This window comes from Ceratotherium simum, chromosome X (assembly GCF_057802395.1).
Source record: "Ceratotherium simum simum isolate JZ-2026a chromosome X, ASM5780239v1, whole genome shotgun sequence".
Lineage (NCBI taxonomy): Eukaryota > Metazoa > Chordata > Mammalia > Perissodactyla > Rhinocerotidae > Ceratotherium > Ceratotherium simum.
This window is the reverse complement of record NC_141940.1, coordinates 29,215,246-29,238,524: the sequence shown is the minus strand read 5'-3', so window position 1 is coordinate 29,238,524 and position 23,279 is coordinate 29,215,246. Positions and strand designations below refer to the sequence as shown.

The 23,279-nt window shown below is 37.2% G+C and overlaps 1 protein-coding gene across 2 annotated transcripts in view; it reads right to left on the bottom strand.

The window, feature by feature from the left end:
- CUL4B (cullin 4B) overlaps window positions 1-21,631 on the bottom strand; it is a 32,851-nt gene extending 11,220 nt beyond the window's left edge. The window contains exons 1-15 of one of the 2 annotated variants that reach the window (XM_014792817.2): window positions 21,511-21,631; window positions 20,232-20,756; window positions 17,997-18,112; window positions 9,082-9,185; window positions 8,499-8,568; window positions 7,612-7,685; window positions 6,650-6,812; window positions 6,419-6,508; window positions 6,038-6,120; window positions 5,335-5,402; window positions 4,268-4,386; window positions 3,220-3,412; window positions 2,106-2,210; window positions 1,502-1,612; window positions 950-1,041 (exon numbers count right to left, since the gene is read on the bottom strand). In XM_014792817.2, coding sequence (XP_014648303.1) covers window positions 950-1,041; window positions 1,502-1,612; window positions 2,106-2,210; window positions 3,220-3,412; window positions 4,268-4,386; window positions 5,335-5,402; window positions 6,038-6,120; window positions 6,419-6,508; window positions 6,650-6,812; window positions 7,612-7,685; window positions 8,499-8,568; window positions 9,082-9,185; window positions 17,997-18,112; window positions 20,232-20,756; window positions 21,511-21,538 — 1,941 coding nt within the window. In that variant the 5' untranslated portion in view covers window positions 21,539-21,631. The remainder of the gene's footprint in view (window positions 1-949; window positions 1,042-1,501; window positions 1,613-2,105; window positions 2,211-3,219; window positions 3,413-4,267; window positions 4,387-5,334; window positions 5,403-6,037; window positions 6,121-6,418; window positions 6,509-6,649; window positions 6,813-7,611; window positions 7,686-8,498; window positions 8,569-9,081; window positions 9,186-17,996; window positions 18,113-20,231; window positions 20,757-21,510) is intronic. The other variant, XM_014792818.2, reaches the window with a different exon arrangement.
- Between the last annotated feature and the right edge of the window lie 1,648 nt (window positions 21,632-23,279).

Here is a 23,279-nt window from a genome sequence, read left to right as displayed (position 1 = left end):
ATATTAAATGCACTAGAAAAGTGCATTGGTTAACATTTTGGTATAATGGCATACAAGGATCACGTGACCTCATTAGAGGCATTATCAACTTAAACAATTTCTCACATATGGCTGGGCTATTATAGGATCTCTTCTCCATTCTTTCCCCCACACCACCTACAGTCCCCACCTTTGGAGACCCCTATGTGGATTGGAACACCTTGCAGCAACCCCCATTCCTCACCCCACCAGCCAGCCCAAGTCTCCGGTTTTTCACTTGCTCCACTGCCTGTTTGCAGGGGGTGACCTGAAGTGGGGAAGGAAGAAGAAGGGGAAAGGGCAAAGCAGAAAAACTCTATTCTGTAGCTACTATAGGACCCATGATCCTACTGACTCTGATCTTTCTCTTGAGTCTTCCACTCTCATTTCCCACTGTAGCAACACAGCGATAAAGAAGTCATTACTAAAACCCTAGGAGAGGAAAATCTAATTTGCTATCACTATTACCTATGCTCTTAAATATTTCAAAATCACCTTCTACCAACATCTGCAAAGCTGTGGTTCTAGCTTTTCACTCCCAATGTCCTCAAAGGCCTTATACAACCACTCTATCACCTCCCCTCCCTCCCCAGTGCCAGCTTTGAATATGCAAATCGCCAACAGTGATTAGATGCTGGAGAAAGCCCTGTTCTCACTATCTAGCTACAGCTTTTCTTGTCCTGACTTCAGTTCAATACATTTTATTTCTATTTTTGTGTTATCTTGGGTGTATATTGAGAATAAATTCTGAAGTAGGTCAAATATACTTACATTTCATTGGGGATTTTTCTCTCTACTGTGAATACCATCTAAGTTGCTATGAAGTATGTACATCAAATACATGTTTCTATTTATCCTCTTCAGTACAACCACAGCAAGGAGATAACTAAATATATTTAAGTTTGAGGAATTAAGTAAGAGTTTAACTCACTTTTACCTGTTTGAACTGAATCATGATGTCTTTAGAAAGTTCCATGTCTTTAAACATTCCTTCAAGTTTGCTGGTGAAAGCAGCTCCACATTCTATTAAAGATGTTTACACATTCATAATATTTTAAAGTGGTAAAAACAAAGAATTTAAAATTGAAAACATGAAATGCAAAACTTACTTTAGCATGAAATATGATCTGTAACTATTCATAAGAATAAAGAAATCCTTACCCCAAAGTGTATGCCCCACTAATTCAGAGTGAAACTCTTTAATCCTGTAGTAACCTTATCTACTATTTAGGCATAAGATAAATGGGAAATTTTTATACAAATAATTAAAACAAGAACAATGGTTTATTTTTTAAAAAAACGCAACAGCTCTGGATATGTACAATAGATTGGAAACCTCCTGAGCTTACTTAATTTCCATTTTCATCATACAAACAAACAATGATTGATGAAAGAGGCAATCAACTGAAAAAAGTAAAAATTAAGCTAACTCTTTCCTTCAGAAATCAAAGAAGAAAAGGAACAGAAAGAATGACAAACATACCATGTTTAAGTTTGGACAGCATTGATTTTTCAGCATCTACAGATGCACTCTTCCCAACTAACAGGCGCTTGGCTAAATCTTTCTTATAGAAGGCCTCAAAAACATCCTTACCTATGTTAAATAAAACACAACTCGTAATTTTTCAATAAAAAGTTCTGACAGAACTGCTTCAAAGTGCCTAATAAATCACACCATTACTCCAAGTTATTTAAACTTATACATTTTATACAAGTTTGTTAAATGCAAGAAACATTAGTGGTAGATTTTTGTACCAGACATTTCAAAAGTTATTTGCTGTAAAGAATTAAGACTGCATTAACTTTTCTTTAGAAAAGCTTTAGTTGACTGGTAGCTTTAGCGTCAATACTCTAGAGATTAAAACAAGTAGCAAAAATCAAGGCTCTTAATAGTGGAAAAGTCAAAGCACAAAGCAATTAAGTAACATTCCTCAAGTACTCCAATGAATTAAATGCAAGAAATATAATAGAATTTTAAATCTCTAAGTCCCAAATAAATACTCCCTCCAGGTTGATTATACTTGCTAGTTTCTCTGTTGAGTGCTTTGTTTTAAAAGAAAAATATTAAATCAAAAATAAACACTTACCATAGATAAATCTAAATATGATCATAATTTTATCTAACATTTTTTCAAGTTCTTCATCTGTTGCCTCTTTGTTGCCTGCGCGGAGCTTCGAATCTACATACTTAGCTAAAATGGGGGAAATGTTTGTTGTTTAGTGATAGTGGGTATTCATGAGGTACTGGGCACTATACACACCCAAACAGGAGTATGATATACTGAGTTTTTCAATGCTTCAGAGGTATACATGCATTTTTTAAAGTCTCCGAAGTCAAGGAGATCAAGTTACTTATTCAATGTAACAGAGCTAATAACAGAGCCTGAACTCAAACCCAAGTCTTCTGGCATAAGATCTAATGTACTTTCCACTATACTGATGCTTATTAAAATGGAGTATGGGTACCCAGGAGAGGGTGGTGTACATAGCCCTGTGCTGGGATCATCAAAGCCATTGAAAGACATGGCACATCTTCTGGAGTGTCCCTTTTACACGGACGGTAAGTAGCCTTAAACACTTTTGTATTAAAACAAACCAGATACGTTATAGAGTAGAAGGCAAAATACTGCAAAAATTTTAAGGATAAGTAATAAACCAACGAAATTTCATCCTTTTGGCAGAGGACCCTAGACCTTCTCAGGGTACTTCCTCCTCTGACATTAAGGGGTACTTAGGTGAGAAAACCTGAGATGCACTGCAGTATACCATACCCTTACACCAAATGGGCCCAGATTATTAAGTTTATTTTCGTCCTGGACGTTTTTCCTTTTTCACTGGCAACTGTAATTTCGAGCTATCATGTCTTGTAGCCCTAAGTGTGGGCCTCTGGAAATAGCCCCCTGCCCCGCCTCTAAATTGCTGTAGGCTTGGAAAACAGATAACAAGCTTATTATAAATAAAAGTAAATAGGGTCCAATGTACTGTCTTACAAAGAAAATATCATTCTTGACATGTGGGCTTTGAGATGTTCTTAGCTTGAAGGACTTTTTCCTTATATCCAGGTTCTTAGAAACTATCAGCTAAGCAACATCAAATAAATAAGGTGTTAATATACAAACAACCCTGTCAAAACTTCAGGTTAACTGAAGTTTTTTGAATAAAAGAACATAAAATAACCAGAAAAAAGGACTGGAAAAATACCTATAAGTTCAGCAGGTTTGTTTGGTCTTTTGTTAATGAAGGTTTCAAATGCTTCTTTCATGGCGTTGATAAATTTTTCATTCTTCAGAAAACAGATATCAATTATATGGTCAACCTTATCTTTAAAATCCAGCAATTCTTGAACCATAGTTTTATCTTTTTCAGGATTAATTACAATAGTGCTGCCAAATGCCTAAAAAACAAAAATTACCATTTTTTACTAGAACTGAATTATCTACAATGAAAACAATCCCCAAATCATATTTTAAGTAGGTACATCTATTTTAAAATCTCAAAAAATTCAGGGGCCGGCCCCGTGGCTTAGTGGTTAAGTGCGTGCTCGCTGATGCTGGCAGCCCGGGTTTGGAGCCCGGGTTGGGAGCCCGGGCGCGCACCGACGCACCGCTTCTCCAGCCATGCTGAGGCCGCGTCCCACATACGGCAACTAGAAGGCTGTGCAACTATGACATAACTATCTACTGGGGCTTTGGGGGGAAAATAAATAAATAAATCTTTAAAAAAAAAATCTCAAAAAATTCAAATAAAGCTGTTTCTGAAGTCAGAAAAACAAAAAGTAAAGTGATAAAACATCTAGACGGATACCATTCATCTATAATCATAAAATAAAAAATGACTGTTGGGTATACAATATCATAATGGGGTATTATTGTTAAGTCTCTACGCTCTTCTCCCTACTTTTAAAGAAGTCAGCTCTGAATTTTTTTTAAATGGCAATCTGGCTTCAGTGTAAGATTGAAGAAATGAAAGGAATTTTGGATCTCAAAAACGTCCTCCTTCTTTTTCCACATTCACTGCTATAAGTATTGGAGCTAGAAATCATGTCAGACATCAAGAAGGTAACTGTTTTATTGCTGATTTTCCACACAGCTATCATTCTCAGGTTGGTTGCCCTCAAAACTCTCATTACTTAAAAAAATATTGCATGTAACAAGTAAGAAATGCTTGCTGATATGTACTCTGAGTATATAGACTATAAGCTATTAGAGAAAAAAAATAGCAGGTTAAATGGCAGGTTAATTGTTAATACCTTAATGTATTCGATCCACTGTTGCAATAGAACCTGAACACCACCTCGAACTCTACTGAAGAGCTGATACAGGAGAGATAAATCTTGAATTCGGTTTTCATCAAGGAGGTTATTTAAACCTGAATTTCAAACATTTTGATGTTAAAAAATGGTCAACAAAAATGTCAGATATTTTAATGCAAATTAACTTAAATTATTATTGTGATACTGGTCTGAACTATGACTAGTCTGTGAAGTTTAATACAGAGATTTGCTTTGAATTAAACCCAAATAGACAATCACCTTTCCAAGTGAAAACTAAATATAGGCAACTTTAGTCTAAATAAAAATAATTGTGTAACAGTTTGTGCCACTTAGCATGTGTGTAGATCAGATGTATAAACCAATTTACAAAAACTGCTTTACACAAATACACATTATAAATACCTCATATATGCAGCAGCCATATTATATCTGGCTTTAATTAGTGTACATAGCTATATATCAAAGTATTGAATATGGCCTGTGGTATATCAAAAACCATACATTAATAGGCCAAGTTTAAATGAGGTTCTAACATATTTGATTTTTAGAATGAAATAATGGTGTAACTGCATTAAAGTTCTAAAATATATCCATTTCATACAAAAGAAAAGATGGCTGGAGAGAAAGATAAGACTCTGGCCTATTTGTGGCATTGTCAAAGTAAAATTCAGGGTATACTCCAAAGATCACTTAGGATTAGTAGAAGTACCTGGTTTTATATGCTATGAACAAAAACATCTGTGTGAAAAGGAATGCCTTTCCTTACTGTAGTCTTACAAATTAAGTCAAGAATTCCCAAATTCCTACTGTTTCTTTACTGGTGTTAGTGGACCCCTCTCATCTCAGTGCCTGTATCTTTAAGCTAAGGAAAAGCGGCACCTCCTGAAAGTTTACTGTAATAAACAGGGAAAAGGGATCGTATCCATCCTCAGAAATGCAGTCACATGCTATTAAGTTTTTAAAAGGGAAATCTTTAAAAATTCGCTCTACTTGTTTGCTGCTACCATTTAAAAGTAATTTCTTATTTATAAATTGCCAATTACCTTTTTGAAGAATTGCTGTTAAGTGTTCACCTAGAAGTTGTTTTTCTACAGTAGCAATTAATGACTTCCTACAAGGAAAAAAAGTTTAGAATGACTGACATTTGACTTTGCTGAAAATTTAAAAAGCCTCTCCTGGGGGGAAAAAAGTCAAATACCTCATTTGTATTAATGTCAATATTCCTATTCTACATATAAATTTATTGGTGCTCAGAGTTACTCTACTTTAGGCCTAGAAAAAGGAAAACACTGCATATTTCAGAATTTGATCTACATCGTGAAATAAGTATTTCCATGGTCATGCTGTGGTTGGCTTTTTCCAAGTTTCTCTGCTTTTATTAGGAAGGTAAAGAAGTTATCTATGCTGCTTACAGGAACTCCTTGGTTGGTAATATTTAGGGAAGCACAGTTTCTCTGATAAACACCCACTGAATTTCAATCGGCCTGAAGATTTCAAAGATCACATCAGCTTCTAATACTATTTTTTAATTATGTCCTAAACACATACACACAACCAACAATCAAATCCTTGGTTAAATCTATTTAACTTGGGAAAATAACAACTTGAAGTTTGCATTATGAAAACAATTCTTAAATCTCAAGTCACATATGAAAATAGTAACTAACATGTTTGGGGATGCCTAAAGTGCCTTAAGTGATTCAACAACACAGGTTAAGGCTATTAGGCTGAACATGTAATACTTACTGGGTGGTCTGATCTAAGTAAGTAATAAGTCTGTCTGCTTCTTCTTCTAGACGTTTGTTAACATGATGAAGATATTCAGGAACCTACAAAGATAGTTTTTTATATTATTGTTTTTCTCCCCATAAATCATTCAGAAAATGTCAAGTCCAAAAGATCCTGGGAGCAGCCCTGTCAAATGTGACAGGGTTGAATCATATGTAAAATTATAGGTAGAGTATATGATCCAGAATTCTGGCCTTTAAGAAGAGAGAAAAGAAAGGAGCACCTAAGTGAAAGAAAAGCACCACAATGCTGGGAAGATAAATGTAAAGGGCAGTTTATGTTCTATAAAGTAAGGTCTATTGTGAGACAGTGAATTTATTAATCATGATGTTTAAATACCTCTCTTTCCTGCATTAATTTTTGGCCTTCGGCTGCATAGAGGCGGTTAGTTTCTTCCAAAAATCGTTGTTCAAAAGAATCCTGATAAATCTGGGAGGGGGAAACAAAATAAAGGAGTTCATTTTTTCACTAAGTATTTACTGAACGTTCTCTATGTGAACAGCACTATGATTTTTAAACATCAAACTAGGGATAGCAGGCAGCTCTGTAGTAAGTGAGTAGTTAACTTACTTGCAAATCAGAGAGCATGCTTAAAAGGCTTCGGAGTAAACTTCTGTCAATAGCTTCACCATTCCTTTCTCTCTCAATCAAGAGAAGAATGCCATCAATTGTCTTATTCTGGACTTTCTGGTCACTTATAATATGAGCCCTAAACAACTCCAGTCCCATGTCCCTAAAATAAAAGAAAATATATAATCTAAAATAATTGACAACAATACCACTTCTGGAGAGGCTTGCTTAATTGCTCACCACATGCTAATTAGGGATCCAGGCTTTGAAGCAGCAATTGTTAAAGGATAAAATCCACACATTTAATTCTAAATGGTATTATTAGATTAAAGTACACAGGAAACTCATTTTGTCTTTAATGAGAACTGAAGTTAAATTCCTGTCTTCCAAGTTTTGTTGTATTATTTCCTTTGGTGGATTTCTTCCTTGGACAAATCAAGAGACAAAAGTAGTTCAAAGATATAAAATGGTCTTCACTGTACTGGTAAAGAAGTGCTTAACTGGTCATTTGTCACCTGGCTTCAGTACTCAAAAATCAGTAAACTCCCTGACAACCGCTGTAGGTAGATGCTAGGCACATGGTGGGGAAAGAGCTTATTATACTATTCTATTTTTGTGTATACATGGAATTTTCCGTAATAATGTTGAAAGATAACGAGGGAACTCTTGATCAGCAACAAAATGATGCACACTCAGCTAGTCCAGAGCAAACTTTAATCCTCCTGACTAACAAAAAATCTTCATAAATTATTATATGCTCAGGGAATGTTAGTTATCTCCAATATTAGCATAGGCAAAACAGAATTAAGAAGGTAAAATTGCTATAAATACAAGTCTAGAAGCCAAATGTGAGTTTTTAGAAGAATATTCACAGTATCACTTACTCTCTTCCATTAGTGTAATTAAGATTTGACTATGATTTCTAACAAATCTTTTCATAATTTTTTTTCTGGCATCCTTACCATATAGATGGTAGCATTGAATTCTGAAGAACATAAGTTCTATCCAGAAACAAAAAAATGCTCCTGATCATGATCTGCCAATGAAAAAAAAATAAATTAAACAATTTTTATACTTTGTGAAGCTGAAATACTTGCTCTTGATAAAATAAGAATAAAATTTCAGGGTTTGCTCGTATATATACTAGACTACTAGGATCAAACATATAGATAAACATATTTACCTGAGAACGCACCCATACCATGTTTACTAACCTATACTATTGTCTTAATCCTTGCTGTAGTTTCCAGAAAAGGGACACTTAAAAAGGTTCTATTACTCCTTGGCAACTTAACAAGTAACTGAAAATAAAAACAGGCAATCAAGGGGACATGCATACCATTCTTCCTCAGCAACAGTGTTCAGGGTGAAGCTACCTTAAGTGCACGTGTGGGGTTTTGGGTGGGGAGGGACGGATTTTAAGATTTTTAATTTGCAGAATATCTGGTATAAAATAATACCAGATTACAGAAAAAGGAAAAGCTTGTGATCTGAATAAGCTAAAACACAGGACCATCAGGCACCTTCATAGGTAATCAAACAGTGGGCGGGACATATCCATCAAGACAGACAAAATGAAACTTTTTTAATGAGATAAATACTTTTTGGTTACGTGTGACAAAAATTAAAATGATCCTAAGGTGCAAGTCATTCTAAAATGCTGGTTTACCCATAACTTGCAGTTTTAAAATAGAAAACTCAACCAAAATTAGTTTCCAATTCAGAACAAGAGCAGATATAGAGGCAGTCCACCTATTGCAAAGCTTTTAAAACTAATAGTCCTGTATTTAAAGAAATTTATTTTTTAACTACAATATTTAGCTGAAATATAATACTTTTTCCAGCTTACCATTTGTCTGCAATGGTTTTGCCAGCATCTATCGATCTTCTTTAGAAAAAGAACACTATCCAATGAATCCATGAGACATATGTTAAGGAAATTTTAAAGCGCTTAGTACAAGCAATACATGCGATGTAAGAGTACGTTTGCCTTAAATATGGAATACTCTACATACTAAATGAAACTAAATAGCACTTAATCACAGAACAAAATGCTATGTTTTAAACCGTAAAAAAAAAATTTAGCTCTCACTAAAAAATACCTTTAAAAACAAGTCTTAGACATAATTGAGCATTGTGTCTTCAGTTTATGATTTCCCTTAGAAGATTATCTTTTCTCAAACGGAAATTCATTAGGACAAAAAGGGTAAAGACATAAGGACATCTTATTCACACTAACACCACAATGTAGATTTGGACCCTAATTAAAGCTGAAAAGTCAAAAATTTGTTTCTTCTTTCTCTAGAAGCAAAATGAACAAAAATAACAAACCTACAAAACACAGGCATTCCATTTCAAGCTGGGTTAAATAGTGAGGGATAGGGAGGGAGGAGAAGATGAGAATACAAGAGTTTTTGTTTTTAAAAGGATATTCTCTGAACTGATGAATTTGTGCTTTGATGTGATCTTCACAAATCTGTCTCAGCTGTTTGTACAAGTTTGCAGAAATCTTGTAAGAACAGAGGTTTTCTACAGCCTGCAAGATTAAACACATACTTAAGGAGAAAAAGGGGGGGTTTTCAATGATTTATATAAAATTCTTATTATTTTGATATTTCTACCATGTCAGCTTATTAAGAAGTTATTCATCCATTTAAAAAACAAGGTAAAACAACAAAATATCAATGTAGGTAATGAACTTCTTCTTAACCAATGTACTGTACCAAAAAAATTAATATTTTTATTATGGCTGTACAGGTAAAGGATGGAGGGGTTCAAGCCAAGTTCTCCCCTGTGAAGACATCTGATTTAAAATTGCTACATATAAATGCTGTCTTGCTCTTAAAAATGTTGTTTTAATAAGCAGAATTCCATTCTGAGTTTAAAAAAATAATCTCACTAATTGTTTATCAGATGGGTTGGGCAGTCCAATTACCACTAAATTAAAATGTATTTATACTTTCTTTGGTTTTCCTGCACAGAACAGTGCAGAAATTATTGGTAACAGGATTATAATGAGTATGATATAATTAAACACTATGTATTTTTATCCAACATTTCAGTTTAAGAATATTTAAATATACACGTTTTAAAACTTGTACAACTGAATAAACAATAATTACAAAAGAAATGACTGTATTTTTACTTCATTCTAATAGTTGAATTGGTCTTCTTTTATACTCAGATCCCAAAAGGACAAACTTCATATTTCAGTGAGTTTTTGTTATGCGTATCAAAAGACTTTCAAATTTAAAACAACAGGCCTGGTAAAACTCTTAGGATGAACTCTGATACAAGCTACTATTCCAAATAGTAATGACTTAAGTATAACATCGGGATTCCTTTCTCACCACAACAGAAGGCAAAAATTCAATTAAAACTGATTCTAAGGGAGCATCCAAGTTCTCTTGGTTGGAGTGGAATTTTACAAATGTGTAGTTGCAAGTCATATTCCCAGTATGCATGTCCAGTAAATAAATAAGCAAATGAAAAGAAAGCTTAAAGAAAATCACTTATACCACTAGAGGTAAGGCACCACACCTCACCAGGAAACAGTAAGCCAATTAGATCCAGCAGCTTCGGAGAAATAAGAAGGCTGAGTCTCCACTGGCCACCTTCCATGGGGCCTTGGGTTAGGCCACAAATGCCTGGAGGGTGTGTTTATATTTATTTCATGTGCCTCTCTGTTCACATTGGTTTTCTATGGATTCTCCCCCTTCCTCCTTCAGTAGTCTTCTCATTGTATCGCAGTGGTCCTTTTGAGTGACTCATTTTCTCAGCATTTCTCATTTCGCTGCCTAGATTCTGCTTTTGTATTTCATCTTCTCCACATTTTCCACTTCCAGTACTTACTCCATTCCCTTCTGCTGTGTTCCTTTCTCCCATACAGTAGTTCTCAATGCAGCTACTTATTTTCTCATACAAGATACCATATTCCCTTCCCACTCAGCTAGGTCCCACTTCTTCCAGTAAGCTTTCCTTAACTGCCTCAGCTACCAGTGACTCACCTGGCACTATCACCAATCATACCACACTGACTTGTCACTGAGTCAATACCACATCTTTTTTTTTTTTTTTTTTATAACCATGTGCATATATTGCTTTTTTTTTTTTTATTGCAGTAACATTGGTTTATAACATTGCAAAAATTTCAGGTGTACATCATTGTACTTCTATTTCTGCACGGACTACATCATGTTCACCACCAAAATACTAATTACAACCCATCACCACACACATGTACCGAATTATCCCTTTCACCCTCCACCCTCCCCCCTTCCCCTCTGGTAACCACCAATCCAATCTCTGTCTCTATGTGTTTGTTTATTGTTGTTATTATCTACTACTTAATGAAGGAAATCATACGGTATTTGGCCTTCTCCCTCTGACTTATTTCACTTTGCATTATACCCTCAATGTCCATCCATGTTGTCACAAATGGCTGTGTTCATTGCAGCCTTATTCACAATAGCCAAGACTTGGAAGCAACCTAAGTGCCCATCAAGGGACGAATGGATAAAGAAGCTGTGGTATATATACACAATGGAATACTACTCAGCCATAAGAAACGATGAAATACCACATCTTTTTATGTGTACATCTTGTCCCCCATCTCTCCTTAATGACAGAGAGACCATGTGCTCATGTATCTGTATGTTCTTTAATACTTGTTGGGCTTTGAACCAGGTGAATATAGTAAATATTCAAAAAACCAATGTATCTACAACTAGCAATGTGTCCTGTACAAAGAAGGGGCTTATAGTGTAAGGAAAAAACTGGCCAGAAAACATAATCACAATACCCTGTGCTAGGTGCTATGATTGGGATAAGCATAGAGGTGAGTGAGATAAAGAGGTGGAGTCCCAAAGACCCAGAGGGAAATGGATAAAGAGCTAGTGGGAGGGCCGGCCGCGTGGCTTAGCGGTTAAGTGCACGCGCTCCGCTACTGGTGGCCCGGGTTCAGATCCCGGGCACGCACCAATGCACCACTTCTCCTGCCATGCTGAGGCCGCGTCCCACATACAGCAACTAGAAGGATGTGCAACTATGACATATAACTATCTACTGGGGCTTCGGGGAAAAAAAGGAGGAGGATTGACAATAGATATTAGCTCAGAACCGGTCTTCCTCAGCAAAAAGAGGAGGATTAGCATGGATGTTAGCTCAGGGCTGATCTTCCTCACCAAAAAAAAAAAAAAAAAGAGCTAGTGGGAATAGTGAGAAATAGAGAATTAAGCCGGGCTTTATACGCACACAGCCTCACCTGTGTTTAGCTGAAGGGTGGTTTAGGACATTAGAGGCAAGAAAAGCAGGCAAGACAGGATCATCCAAGGCAAGTTTTGAAGGTCAAGTTGGAAGAGAACACTCTGCTTTTCTAATTTAGCCTTGGCTGCTTCTTAACATATAGACCAGATCTAGTAATTTCCCTTCCTCGACAACCTCCCATCAAACTCTTCATGTACTGTTCTGGAGAAATCCCATAATAAGTATAAAAAAATACAAAGGATTGAACAGTGTGGCGTGGTGCATGGTCTACTACTATTAATGTAAAAAAGAGAAAATGAATAAAAACATACAGTTGTGTTTTTACATACATAAAACATCTCTGGAAAGATACCCCCAAAACTAATAACGTTTGTGGAGAGGGGAACTAGCTTGGGGGACTGGAGGATGAGGTGGAAGTGAAACTTTTCACTACATGCTCTGTAATACTTTTTGGGCTCTGAACCAGATGAATATATTAAGTATTCAAAAAACTTAAATACTTGCCTCACCCAATAAAACTCTTTCTATCTCCCCAACCACCACACTTTCAGCATGGCATTCAAGGCTCAGTCTTAACTATTTTAGTCTCATGTCTGTTTATAATCTTCCACACACTCTCTGATCTAAACACTCTGCTTTCCTCACTTTTAAGCAAGGTTTGTTTGGAGCAGTCATGTGTGCCTAAAATAGTGGCTTCCAAAAATTTCTGACAAGGCACAGTAAGTAACACATTTTATGTCACAATCTATTGTACATAAAATAAATTTATGTAACCGAAACAAAATCTTCATGAAACCATTACTACATGTGATGTACTCTGATATTTTCTGCTTTATTTCTTTAAAAAAATGCTGGTCATAAACTACTAATTTCATGAACCTACTAAAATATAAAAACCTTGGGGGAAAGGACTAAGTGATCTCTACATGCCCATGGTGTCTGTCCAGCTTTGCAAAGAGTAAGCAGTCACTGATTCAACAATGACTGAGTACTCACTAAGTACTCTGTATCCTGTTAGGTGCTGGGACAGAAACATGAATAAGAAAGGGTTAAATCACTACTTAGGAGTTTGAGATAAGCTCTATTTTATTCCAGATCTTTGAAATGCACTTTTAGAAATGTATTATTTTACTTTCACTAAAAACTTTGGAAATCCCTGAAAGTTTTATCTAGTATAATTATTACTAAAATAACCTCATTTCACAGGCAACTATTTGTATTAAACAGATTCTAGATAGTTTTACAAGTCTCTTAAACAGAACTAGCTTTTTACTTGAGCTCCCAATCATTACTGGTAAATATGCTGCCTTAAATCCTTTTTGAAGGTAGTCAGGTATAAAATAAAAACATTCTATCTCCAAATCCCAGCCCCTCCCCCCCAAAATCCATACATGTCACATCAAAAACGTGTTTGTCTGGGGGAAAAAACACACTCCAAAAAAAATATATAAACGTGTAGCAAATGAAATGAAAAACTATAGTTTGTGAAATTTGATGCTTTGGGGAATATAGGATTTAAGAAACAGCAAAGGTGCACAAGATTTGCATTTGGGACAAGGGAAGGAGTAGAAACGAGGGTGAGAAAACTAGAATAAAAAATGAAGAGGATTAAAATAAGGATAAAAATACAAAGAGCGCAAAAATAATTAAACATGGTAAAGGAGGAAATCTAGCAATTTTTCTGATTTAACGAACAACAGACACTAAGAAAGATATTAAATTCCCATTAGGGTGCTGAAATCTGGTCACTAACCTAATGGAGTGGGTCTTATTTTTCAAACCATATGTTTAAAGAAAGAAAGGAAAGAGCACACCACAAAACTTTGCAACAGCTGATACAGCAACAAAATCTAAATTATCTTTCTTTTTATATCTAGTACAAATGGCTACAATAAGATACTCAAAATATATCAAAAACTAAGAATTTGCAGAAAGGAAGACAGACGATGAAAGCTAAATTATTTTCCTTTTTACATCTAGTCAAAAGGGCTTAAATAAAACTGAAATTATCAAGGACTAAGAATTTGTAGTTGCATATTTTTTTAAATAGCTGGGATAGTATTAACAATTCACTAAAAAGAGGAGCGATACATAACCTGACAGACTAAGTTTAAAAATATCAACAGAGGGCCGGCCCCGTGGCTTAGCGGTTAAGTGCGCGCTCTCTGCTGCTGGCGGCCCAGGTTCGGATCCCGGGCGCGCACCGACCCACCGCTTCTCCGGCCATGCTGAGGCCGCGTCCCACATACAGCAACTAGAAGGATGTGCAGCTGTGACATACAACTATCTACTGGGGCTTTGGGGGAAAAATAAATAAATAAAAATCATAAAAAAAAATATCAACAGAGTGACAACTGTTAAACAAACTTACATAGAATACAATAACTAGTCATCTTTGCTAAGAATCTAACTGCTCGCCTATAACCATTGACTGCTTACGCAACCAGATTTTACAATGGATAATAACCTATACTGAGACGAATGCACTATTTGCTTCCAGTGTTGTGGTCATCTACTTGATAAATGAATAATTAATAGAAAGGTTCATTATTTAAGATGTATTTCACAAAAAGCTAACCAAATAAGAGTTCCTATTATTAATGATAGATAAAATTATTTTCATCAGAATTGAAGTATGGACTAGGCTTGCCTCCAAAAATAATAGCTAGACATTTATATTAAGAATAAATGTTATACTTTCACATATAAACAACCAGCCAGCTCCAAAAAAGGTAACTGATTTAAAAACACTACACAGCAACTCATACAAAGGCTGAGAACATGAAGAAAATAATCCCATTATTTAAAATATTACTTAGTAAAAAAATCACATGCCAAAACCAAAATTCCAACTATTAAGATACCACATGTAAAACAAGACACATTCTTGAGAAGTGCAGAGGGACACTGTTCATAGAGAGTTCCTCTCTTTTTCTATTATTTTTTCAATTTGGCTAATGGTGTCTACTGACACATATTTGGAATGTAATCTATTTATCAGCCAGCTGTTCTGGCCCAGTGTGGATTTAGAATCTAAAAACATGTGTGACTTTAGAGCTGTATACTAAAATGTTATCTTAAAGATATCATTTTAAAGACTCAAATATTTATCATCATCATCGTCATTGATGACATCCAGATATAGCAGGAACTGTAGTAAGTACCTGTTTGCAGTATTTTATTTACAACTAAACAACCCTGCCATATAGGTAGTGTCAGTCTCCCTATTTTGCAAATGAGGAAAACCAAGGCTTAGAGAAGTAACTCACTCAAAGTTATCATGAGTGGCAGATCTCTAATCTAAGGCAGGCTGATCAACTCAGTCAGTGCATTTAACCATACTCCTATCTGTTGTCAATCAAAAACAAGCAAACAAACAAAAAAGACCAAACCAAAACAACATTAACCATCGCTTCACACTTACAGGATTTCAAGGTTGCCAAAGAAAGATAATTTTTAAACTCGGGTACAATTCTCATTTAAAATCACTTTTCAAAGACAATGTTTGCTTACTGCCAAGGCACTCAACAGCATGTTCTGGACAAGAAATTAAAAACTTAGGAGGCAGTACACGCAATCCACACTAGGGACTTCCACACTTAAGCTTTAAAGCAAAATGGTTTTGTAGGCACAGAAAAAAGTTCTGCATAAGTATATGCCAAATTTATATGTGCTTACTTCAGGGACAGAGGGTGGGATGGGGTAATGAAAAGTTTGGAGAACTTTTGTTTGGTACACTACATACTTTCATATTGTTTCAATTTTAGGAGAGTAATTTTAAATTACATTTCAACCAATCAAAATCAAACAAGCACCTGAAATACAGATGGTATGAAATAATTTTACTCCCTTTATTCTTTTATCCTCTTTTTTGAACTGGAACATCCCAAAATAATCTTTCTGAGAACAATCGAAAGGAGCATTTGTAAAATTAGGGTCAAAAACAACAAAAGAGCTAGAAACAAATGCTTTTGAACTTAGAGCAGAAGTAGTAAAGAATTATGAAAAATGCAAATAATGAAAAGTTATAACACTGATTTTAGGCTGAAGAAATGCAACTGAACAATAGCAGGTAATAACTCTTAAGTATAAAAAAGGAAAAACACAAAAAATGTAAGCTATGAGCTCTTGAAACATAAAGGGATTTAAGAGAATCAATTTATCAGGAAAAATATTTTTGAACCAAAAGCTACAGAAAAATATTTAAAGTAAAGTAAATAGGGTTTATCAACAACCACAATCAATGTTATATGAAATATGGTAACGTTATTGAAATTAAAGATGCTGAACAGCAGCATATCCAAATAAACACCATATACGTGCATGAACGAAAAAAATTACCTTCTTTGATGACAAAGAGTTTTTTTCCTAAAGTAAAACTATTTGCTTCAAACACTGCACTACAAAGTCATTCGAAGTGCTGTGGTGTATTAGTGAGGCAGCGTGGTAGTCAAAGTGCACCGGACAAGAAACTTGGGCACCTCAGTTTGAGTCCCCTGCCCTGCCAATATATGACTCTGGGGATGTTATTTAACTTCCCTAAGACTCAGTTTCCTTATCAATAGAGTGGGATAATAACTACTACCTTATCTACTTCACAAAGGGTTTCTAAATGCTTAAATGAGATAATAAACGATGAACCTGCTTTGCAGGCTGTCACGTGTACGAAGAAAAGATATTGGACCACATGATCTTTCTTAAGGCCTTTCCAACTCTAACTCCATAATGCTACTTTTATTATTGTACAACTTAGGAGCCATGTATGTAATATACCAACATAGCCAAATGAGGTGGGCTTATCTGTAAGTAATAGCGTAGTACTACTATTACTAACTGACACTTACATAGTATTATAATGCTTATAATATTACACAGCATTATTACTATATGTTGGGCATCATTCTGAGTGTTTTGCATGCACTGACTCATTTAACTTTCACAGCAACAGAAACTGGTGATCTCAATTGACATATTACAAGTGAAAAAGCCACACTGTGAATTATGAAGAAGTTTGACTAGTGATAATATCATCTTATATTTCTGTATCACAGTAGATGATTTCACAAATATCTTATTTGATTCTTCTGAGCAACCTCCTGAGGTAAATAGGCCAAGTACTCTTTCCCCTATTTTGCAGAGGAGGAAACTGAAGCTCAGAGAGGTTTAGTTCCTTGACCAAGATCATAAGGATAACAGCAGCCAAAACTAGATCCCAAAACTGTCTTCTGACTCCTAATCCAGGGTTTGTCCATCACCATACTACCTCTGCAACTAAAATGAACAGACAAAAACTGCAAATTCTGATCAACTGACCCAACGTAATTTCTTACAAGGGACTCATCAATACAAAAACCCAAGCTATTAGAGTCTAAAGTATTTTTTTAAACAAAACTGCTGATGCTATAATGGAAACTTCTTGAATTGGTTGTATCAAAAATATAGGTAGGGCAAAATATCTTGGTAGCAAGAAGTCTAAATCAGTAATTGCCTTCACCAGTATATTTAAATTAAAGACTTCAAGTACAGACCCACTTGTTAAGCAAAAGAAACAAACCTGAACCTCTGACCATCACTGGAATACAACCCGCTGCTCATTTTTTGGCTAAGGTGTGTCCGGTAGCCCAGGAGATAAGACAACATACAGAGCAAGAAAAAGAAATGGCCAAAGGCTACTAATAGGAAGGAGGGAGAATAAAGTATATGGAGAATATCTGCATTTCTTGAGGCATTTCCTATAGGTAACACCACTTAGCAAGAAGAATCACAATAAAATGACATGTCACCAGAAATATCTTTGGGATCCAGGCTATAGGATTCCTTTATAGGTAAAACCTCTATTATACCAAGGTACTCCTAACTATAAATCCTAATCAGAAGGTTCCAAGAAAAGCCCAATTTATACCAATATGACTGTACCCATAGTTTATGTCAGAATATGTGGTCTGATTATAAAACAGTGCATAAACCAACTGAGAAACTGTAATTAGAAGGGAATCAAAAGTCTACATAAGGACCCATTTCAGAAAATAAAATCCACTTCAATTTATGCTAACGAAAGCTGGTTATTCACATTAATACATACCTGATAGAGTTCTTCTAAATTGTACTTAATCGAAGTACTATTCTGGATAGCTTCCACTGCTTCTTTCAGTTTCTGCCATGTTTCATCTGTGTAGTTTTCTGGTAATTTAGGCTTATCTAGATGATATATAAAAGGTTGATATCAGAATGGTATGTAGGACATAGTAACGGAAAGATCCATAAAATACAATAATAGTATGACTGCTTTTTAAGGGTAAATTGTGATCTTTACTACACCTAAATAGTCAAGTAACCACTGTATTTAGACTTCACATAAAGAACAAAATTTGAAATGCCAGAATACTGTTTAAGTCATTTTGACTCACCTATTAAAACTGAGGGTGAGGTTTTTATCTCCTATTGACTGTATTGCTTCAAAAAACAAAAATTCAAGAATGACAGATAAAAAATAACAATCCTGATCTTATTCCATCATGTGTAAAACCTAAGTCAGTCAACATGAATTTTGTACCTGAGATTTAAAATACTGAATGCCTATTATGTACAAGGTACCTTATAAACATCCGAACCTTCCTAATAATGCCCTGAGGAAGGTATTATTACGCCTATTTTGCAACTGTGGAAACTGAGGCTGGAAGATTCATTTAGTAAGGCTTGCCCAAGGTCACCATAGCTAGTCAATGGCAAAGCTGGGATTCTAATCCAGGTCTGTTTGACCCCCCACATTTATGCAGCATCTACAGAAATGGAGAGAAACATCTTAACTCAGGTTTTGACTTAAACTGCATTTCTGAGCAGAGTAAAATTTTAAAAAATTAAAACATCCAAATGACTCCAGAACCTATGTAGCATTTTCAGAATGAAAAGGAACATCTTAATCCAGGCTTTAGTTTAAAATTCATTGACCAGCAATGAGTACTTTTTTTAAATGAAAACATCCAAATGCCTTAATAATGTGTTTTTATTTTAGGAGGGAGAGAAAAAACCCAAACAAACAAAATCTCTGAAACCAATATGCAAATGCAATTAGGATCACAGCTCATCTCTTTAAAACTCCTTGGCTATTAAATCGATATATTTTAAGTGAAACAGTGAATACATTAGTCAATCAGAATTCATATTTACTTCAGAAAAGTCTACTATTAAATCAGAAATATTACAATACTCTTGAGATCCTGGGGATGGGAGAGGAGTGATAGAAAAAAAATGGTTAAAAATAACACTATAACCCCCTGCTTGAGACAAAATAGAGCACATTCCTGATTTCCACACTAATGTTGAAAACACAAGCATGGAAAATCTAATTTTCTCAATACTAACATCTAGCCACAAGGCACTTATCTGGTAAATATTACTTTAGTTCATTCATTTACTTCTCCACTTAATAAACATTTTAGCATCTAATACCTGCCAGTTAAGGGTGTTGAAAAAGTTAGTCAGAAAAACAGAAACACAGTCAACGGATAAAAAGTAATTCAGCTCAATTACATTTTTTTAAATTGCTGATTTTATATTTGTATCGATGCCTTCATAATACTCTCAATCACATATCTGAAACACAAAAGGAACAAATTTTCCTAAAAGCTGCAGGTCAGTACTTTAAAACCCATCTTAGTGATAAAAAAATAGATACAGTACTTGATCCTATCTTTAGACTAGTGGTACACAGTTACTACTTCTGTGTATACACATTATTTTTCACTGCCAAACCCTACCTTTGGGAAGAAATGCAGAGATCATAAACATTTTTCTCCAAATACTGCTTCCACAATGAGTGTCAAGAATACAGTATTCAACATTATAAATCTAACCATAAATCTTCTTTGAGCATGAAAATGTCACCATTTCTACCTGCATTTCTAGGGACTGGAGAATGTGGCCTACTGAAGCATAAAAATAAAAATCCCAGCAATGCCAAGGCTCACTATGCACCTGAAATAAATAAACCTCTTTAGAATACAAATTTCTCACCTGTAAAATCCGGATCAATCATACCGATGGTCAATGTTATCAGGAATGACAGATTAGATACAATAGGCTGAGACAGACCTCAAAATACTACACACAAACACCCAGTGCATACTTCAGCACAAGGATACAAACCACCCCCGGAAAATGAACCCTCCACCCAAAAAAGGACCTCCCTCTGCTTCATTGATTATGCATAAAACATTAGGCCACCTCTATGCTGTTTAATATATTAACATAAATAGAGCACGTGACCACTCAAGTGTCAAATCCTTAGTAGGTGATTATGGATTTTGGCCTTGGTTACCTTTAAAGTTCTTGATCACTAACTTCTTAGCAGAGCCAGGCTTGCTGTTAGCAAAGCTAGAGGCGGTGGTAGATTTGGCTAGGCCGTTTGCGTGATGCACCGAAGCCACAGAAGAGATTAATATACTCTTATTTTTAAGTTGCTGCTGCTGAGATGTTGCAGCAGTTGGTGAAGAGGAGGAGGAGGAGGAGGAGGATTCCTCAGCCATCTTCGCATCAAACCCTACAAACTCCAGGTTGTCGTCAAAACGCAGCTTCTTCTGTACCGGTACGTGGCTGGAAGCAGCCACTGAAACCCCCAGGCAGAAGGACGAGGTTGAAGGGGATGCCGAATCCCTGGGTTGTAAAGGAGGAGAGGAAGAGGCGGAATCAAAGTCTTCTCTCTCGTTACTACTGTTACTGCTGCTACTGCTGTTTAACTTTCTCTTCTTAGCAGAGGTGGGCGGAGTGGTGCTGGTATTACCATCAGTGGCAGATCTGACCTCCTGAGCAGCAGCAGCAGCTGAGGGATTGGGGGAAGAAAAACCTGTTGGAAACATGAAAATAGCGGGGTCAACAGGCAGAGGAGCATCAAAAACCTAGGTTTATATGCCTGCGTGCGTGTAGGAGAGAAGGTGGCAGTGCTAGAGGGGGAAGGGAAGAAAGAAGAGAGGAGAAACACAGAGGACGAGAAGGAAAGTGAAGGGGGGGCTACACCGGGGGAATGGGAGGGTTTGGGAAGGCGGATAGGCTGACACCAGGAGTGAGCAGAACGAGGGGGGAGAACGAATGAGGAGGCAGACAGGTAAACGGCCGTGCCGTCCCCCTCCCCTGCTTTTCGGTCTCTCTCCCCCCTTTCTGCAGGAGCGACTCAGTGAGTCTGTGAGGCGGCAGCTCCTCCTCCTTTTCTCCCTCTCTCTGGGAGGGGAGATGCCGGGGCTGGGGGGAGGGGGAAGGGGGAGAGGACCGGGGCTTGTTATTGTCAATAGCACAAGAGGCTAAAGATGGCGCCACTTCCGGTCACGCGGCCGCGAAGGAGGGGCGGCGTCTGTCCCCGGGAGGGGGGGGTGGAGAGAAGCACTGCAGGCGCCGGGGGGCGGGGGAGCCGGCTCGCGGGGAGGCGATGGGCAAGGGGCGGCTAAGGCGCCCCAGACGCTCGTGCTCCTTCGTTCGCTCTGGCTCTCTCTCCCCCTTCCTCACCCGCTCCCCGTCCCTGGCAGCACTCTCCTCACCCGGCCCGCCGGTAACTCCCACCCCTCCTTAACGGTCCCGCGGGAAGCTTCGCGCCGCAACGCCCTTACCGGAAGTGACTGGGCAGACACTTTTCATAGCGCCCAGATCCCGAAGCCCCCAGGTCCGCAGGACTTGAGCGGGGGGGTGGGGGAGGGAGAAAAGGGGGGGAAGAGAAGTGGAAAGGGGGGAGGGGGGGGGCCTCCGGGCACCCTCGGAGCTCCTGATTGGAGCTTTCTGGACGTGAGGCGGGCGGGTGAAGGGGGGTGGCGGGAGAAGGAGCGGGAAGGAGGCTGACGGGGAGGGGCGGTGGTGACGGTGATGGGCGGGGTGAGCTAGCTGGGAAAAAAGAGGAGGAGGGAGAGAGGAAGGGAGGGAGTAAAAAGTAAGGGAACGGAGAATGGAAACTTTGAAAGAGATAAAGGAATAAGGAGGGGTTGCAAGGCGAGGGGAGTAACCCGAAATGGAAGAAAATATAATGATGCCATTATGCCTCCAGCTAAGGAGGAATGTCATGTTAAGATAGGAAAAGAAAAAGAGCTTAGATGGAAAGAAAGGGAGTTTTTGATTCAGTTGAGCTATAAGTTGTTTCTCTTTTATGTCAAGGACACCACTGACCCAATACTGAATAGGGCCTGAATTTTGATACCTTTCTCAGTAATATAGCTGAAAATCCTTTTCCCTTCCTACCAGGAGCATTTTCTAAGATAGCTGGCCAGAGTTAAGCGTGCATTTTAAGGCCAAGAAACAGGAAGGTAACTAACACGCCCCCCACCCCACACGACACAACCCCCAGGACCAACCCCAACCCCGACCCCCATCAGTCATTAACCTAGTAATTTACAGACTAAACAAAGCCACTTCTTTTACCAAATCTCAGTTTATACACTTCTTTGAGACAAAGTGTATAATATTGGCAATACAATATTGGCAAAAGTCAATGTTTTCTACCAATGTATTCCATGAGCCCAAATTTTAAAATAGATTACTCACAAGAACAAACCTGTAAATTGGCAACAATAAACCTTGTAAATTCCCTGTTGGGAGTTTTTATTTAATTCAAAGGCATTTGGGAGGGGTGGGAGAACACAATGTCAAATAAAACTAAATTTGCCAACCTGTTGATCATTGTAACTGCAGAAACATTCAACAAGCAGGTATTGAACGACTTTGTATGCCAGACACTATACTAGGTGCCTGCCATTGAGAAGGCAGTGGGGGAAGATAGTTTCAAAACTAATTTCCATAACAGTACTATAACAAATGTACAAAGTGCTATGGGAACAGGTGAAACAAGAAATTTGGGGGAATTTTGGAATAGTCAGAGTTTCACAGAGGAATTTATGTTTATGCTGGGTCTCAAAGTAGGAGTTGCCAAAAAGACAAGAGGGGAGAGCATGAAAGGCATTCTGGGAAGTGGAAACAGGGGCAAGGCAGGGAGTTGTGAAAGTGCCTGGCCTGTTTGTGGACATATGGAAAGTGCTGGAAAGTAGGATGTCTGGTTGGAAGGAAGGAAGATGAGGCTTAAGAGTGCCTGGCACAAAAAGCCAAAAATTTTGGAGTCTACCCTGTAGGCTAGGGTAGACAGCATGGAGATGAGCCAGCAAGCTGGGCTTTTAAAAGCAGGGGCGTGACAAGATTGTGGGTGGAGTAAAAGCAGTTTGTATTGTATAGCTTGAGATAGACAAATCAGAACGGTAAGAATAAGTCAATATTCTAACTTTGTTTACACAGACCCACTTTTTTTTTTGTTTGTCTTGAAAAGTCCTCCTAGACTTTAAAAATGTCCTCCTAGACTAGTTAAAATGCAGATCCTCCTAGAAAAGGTACCACCTTGGGC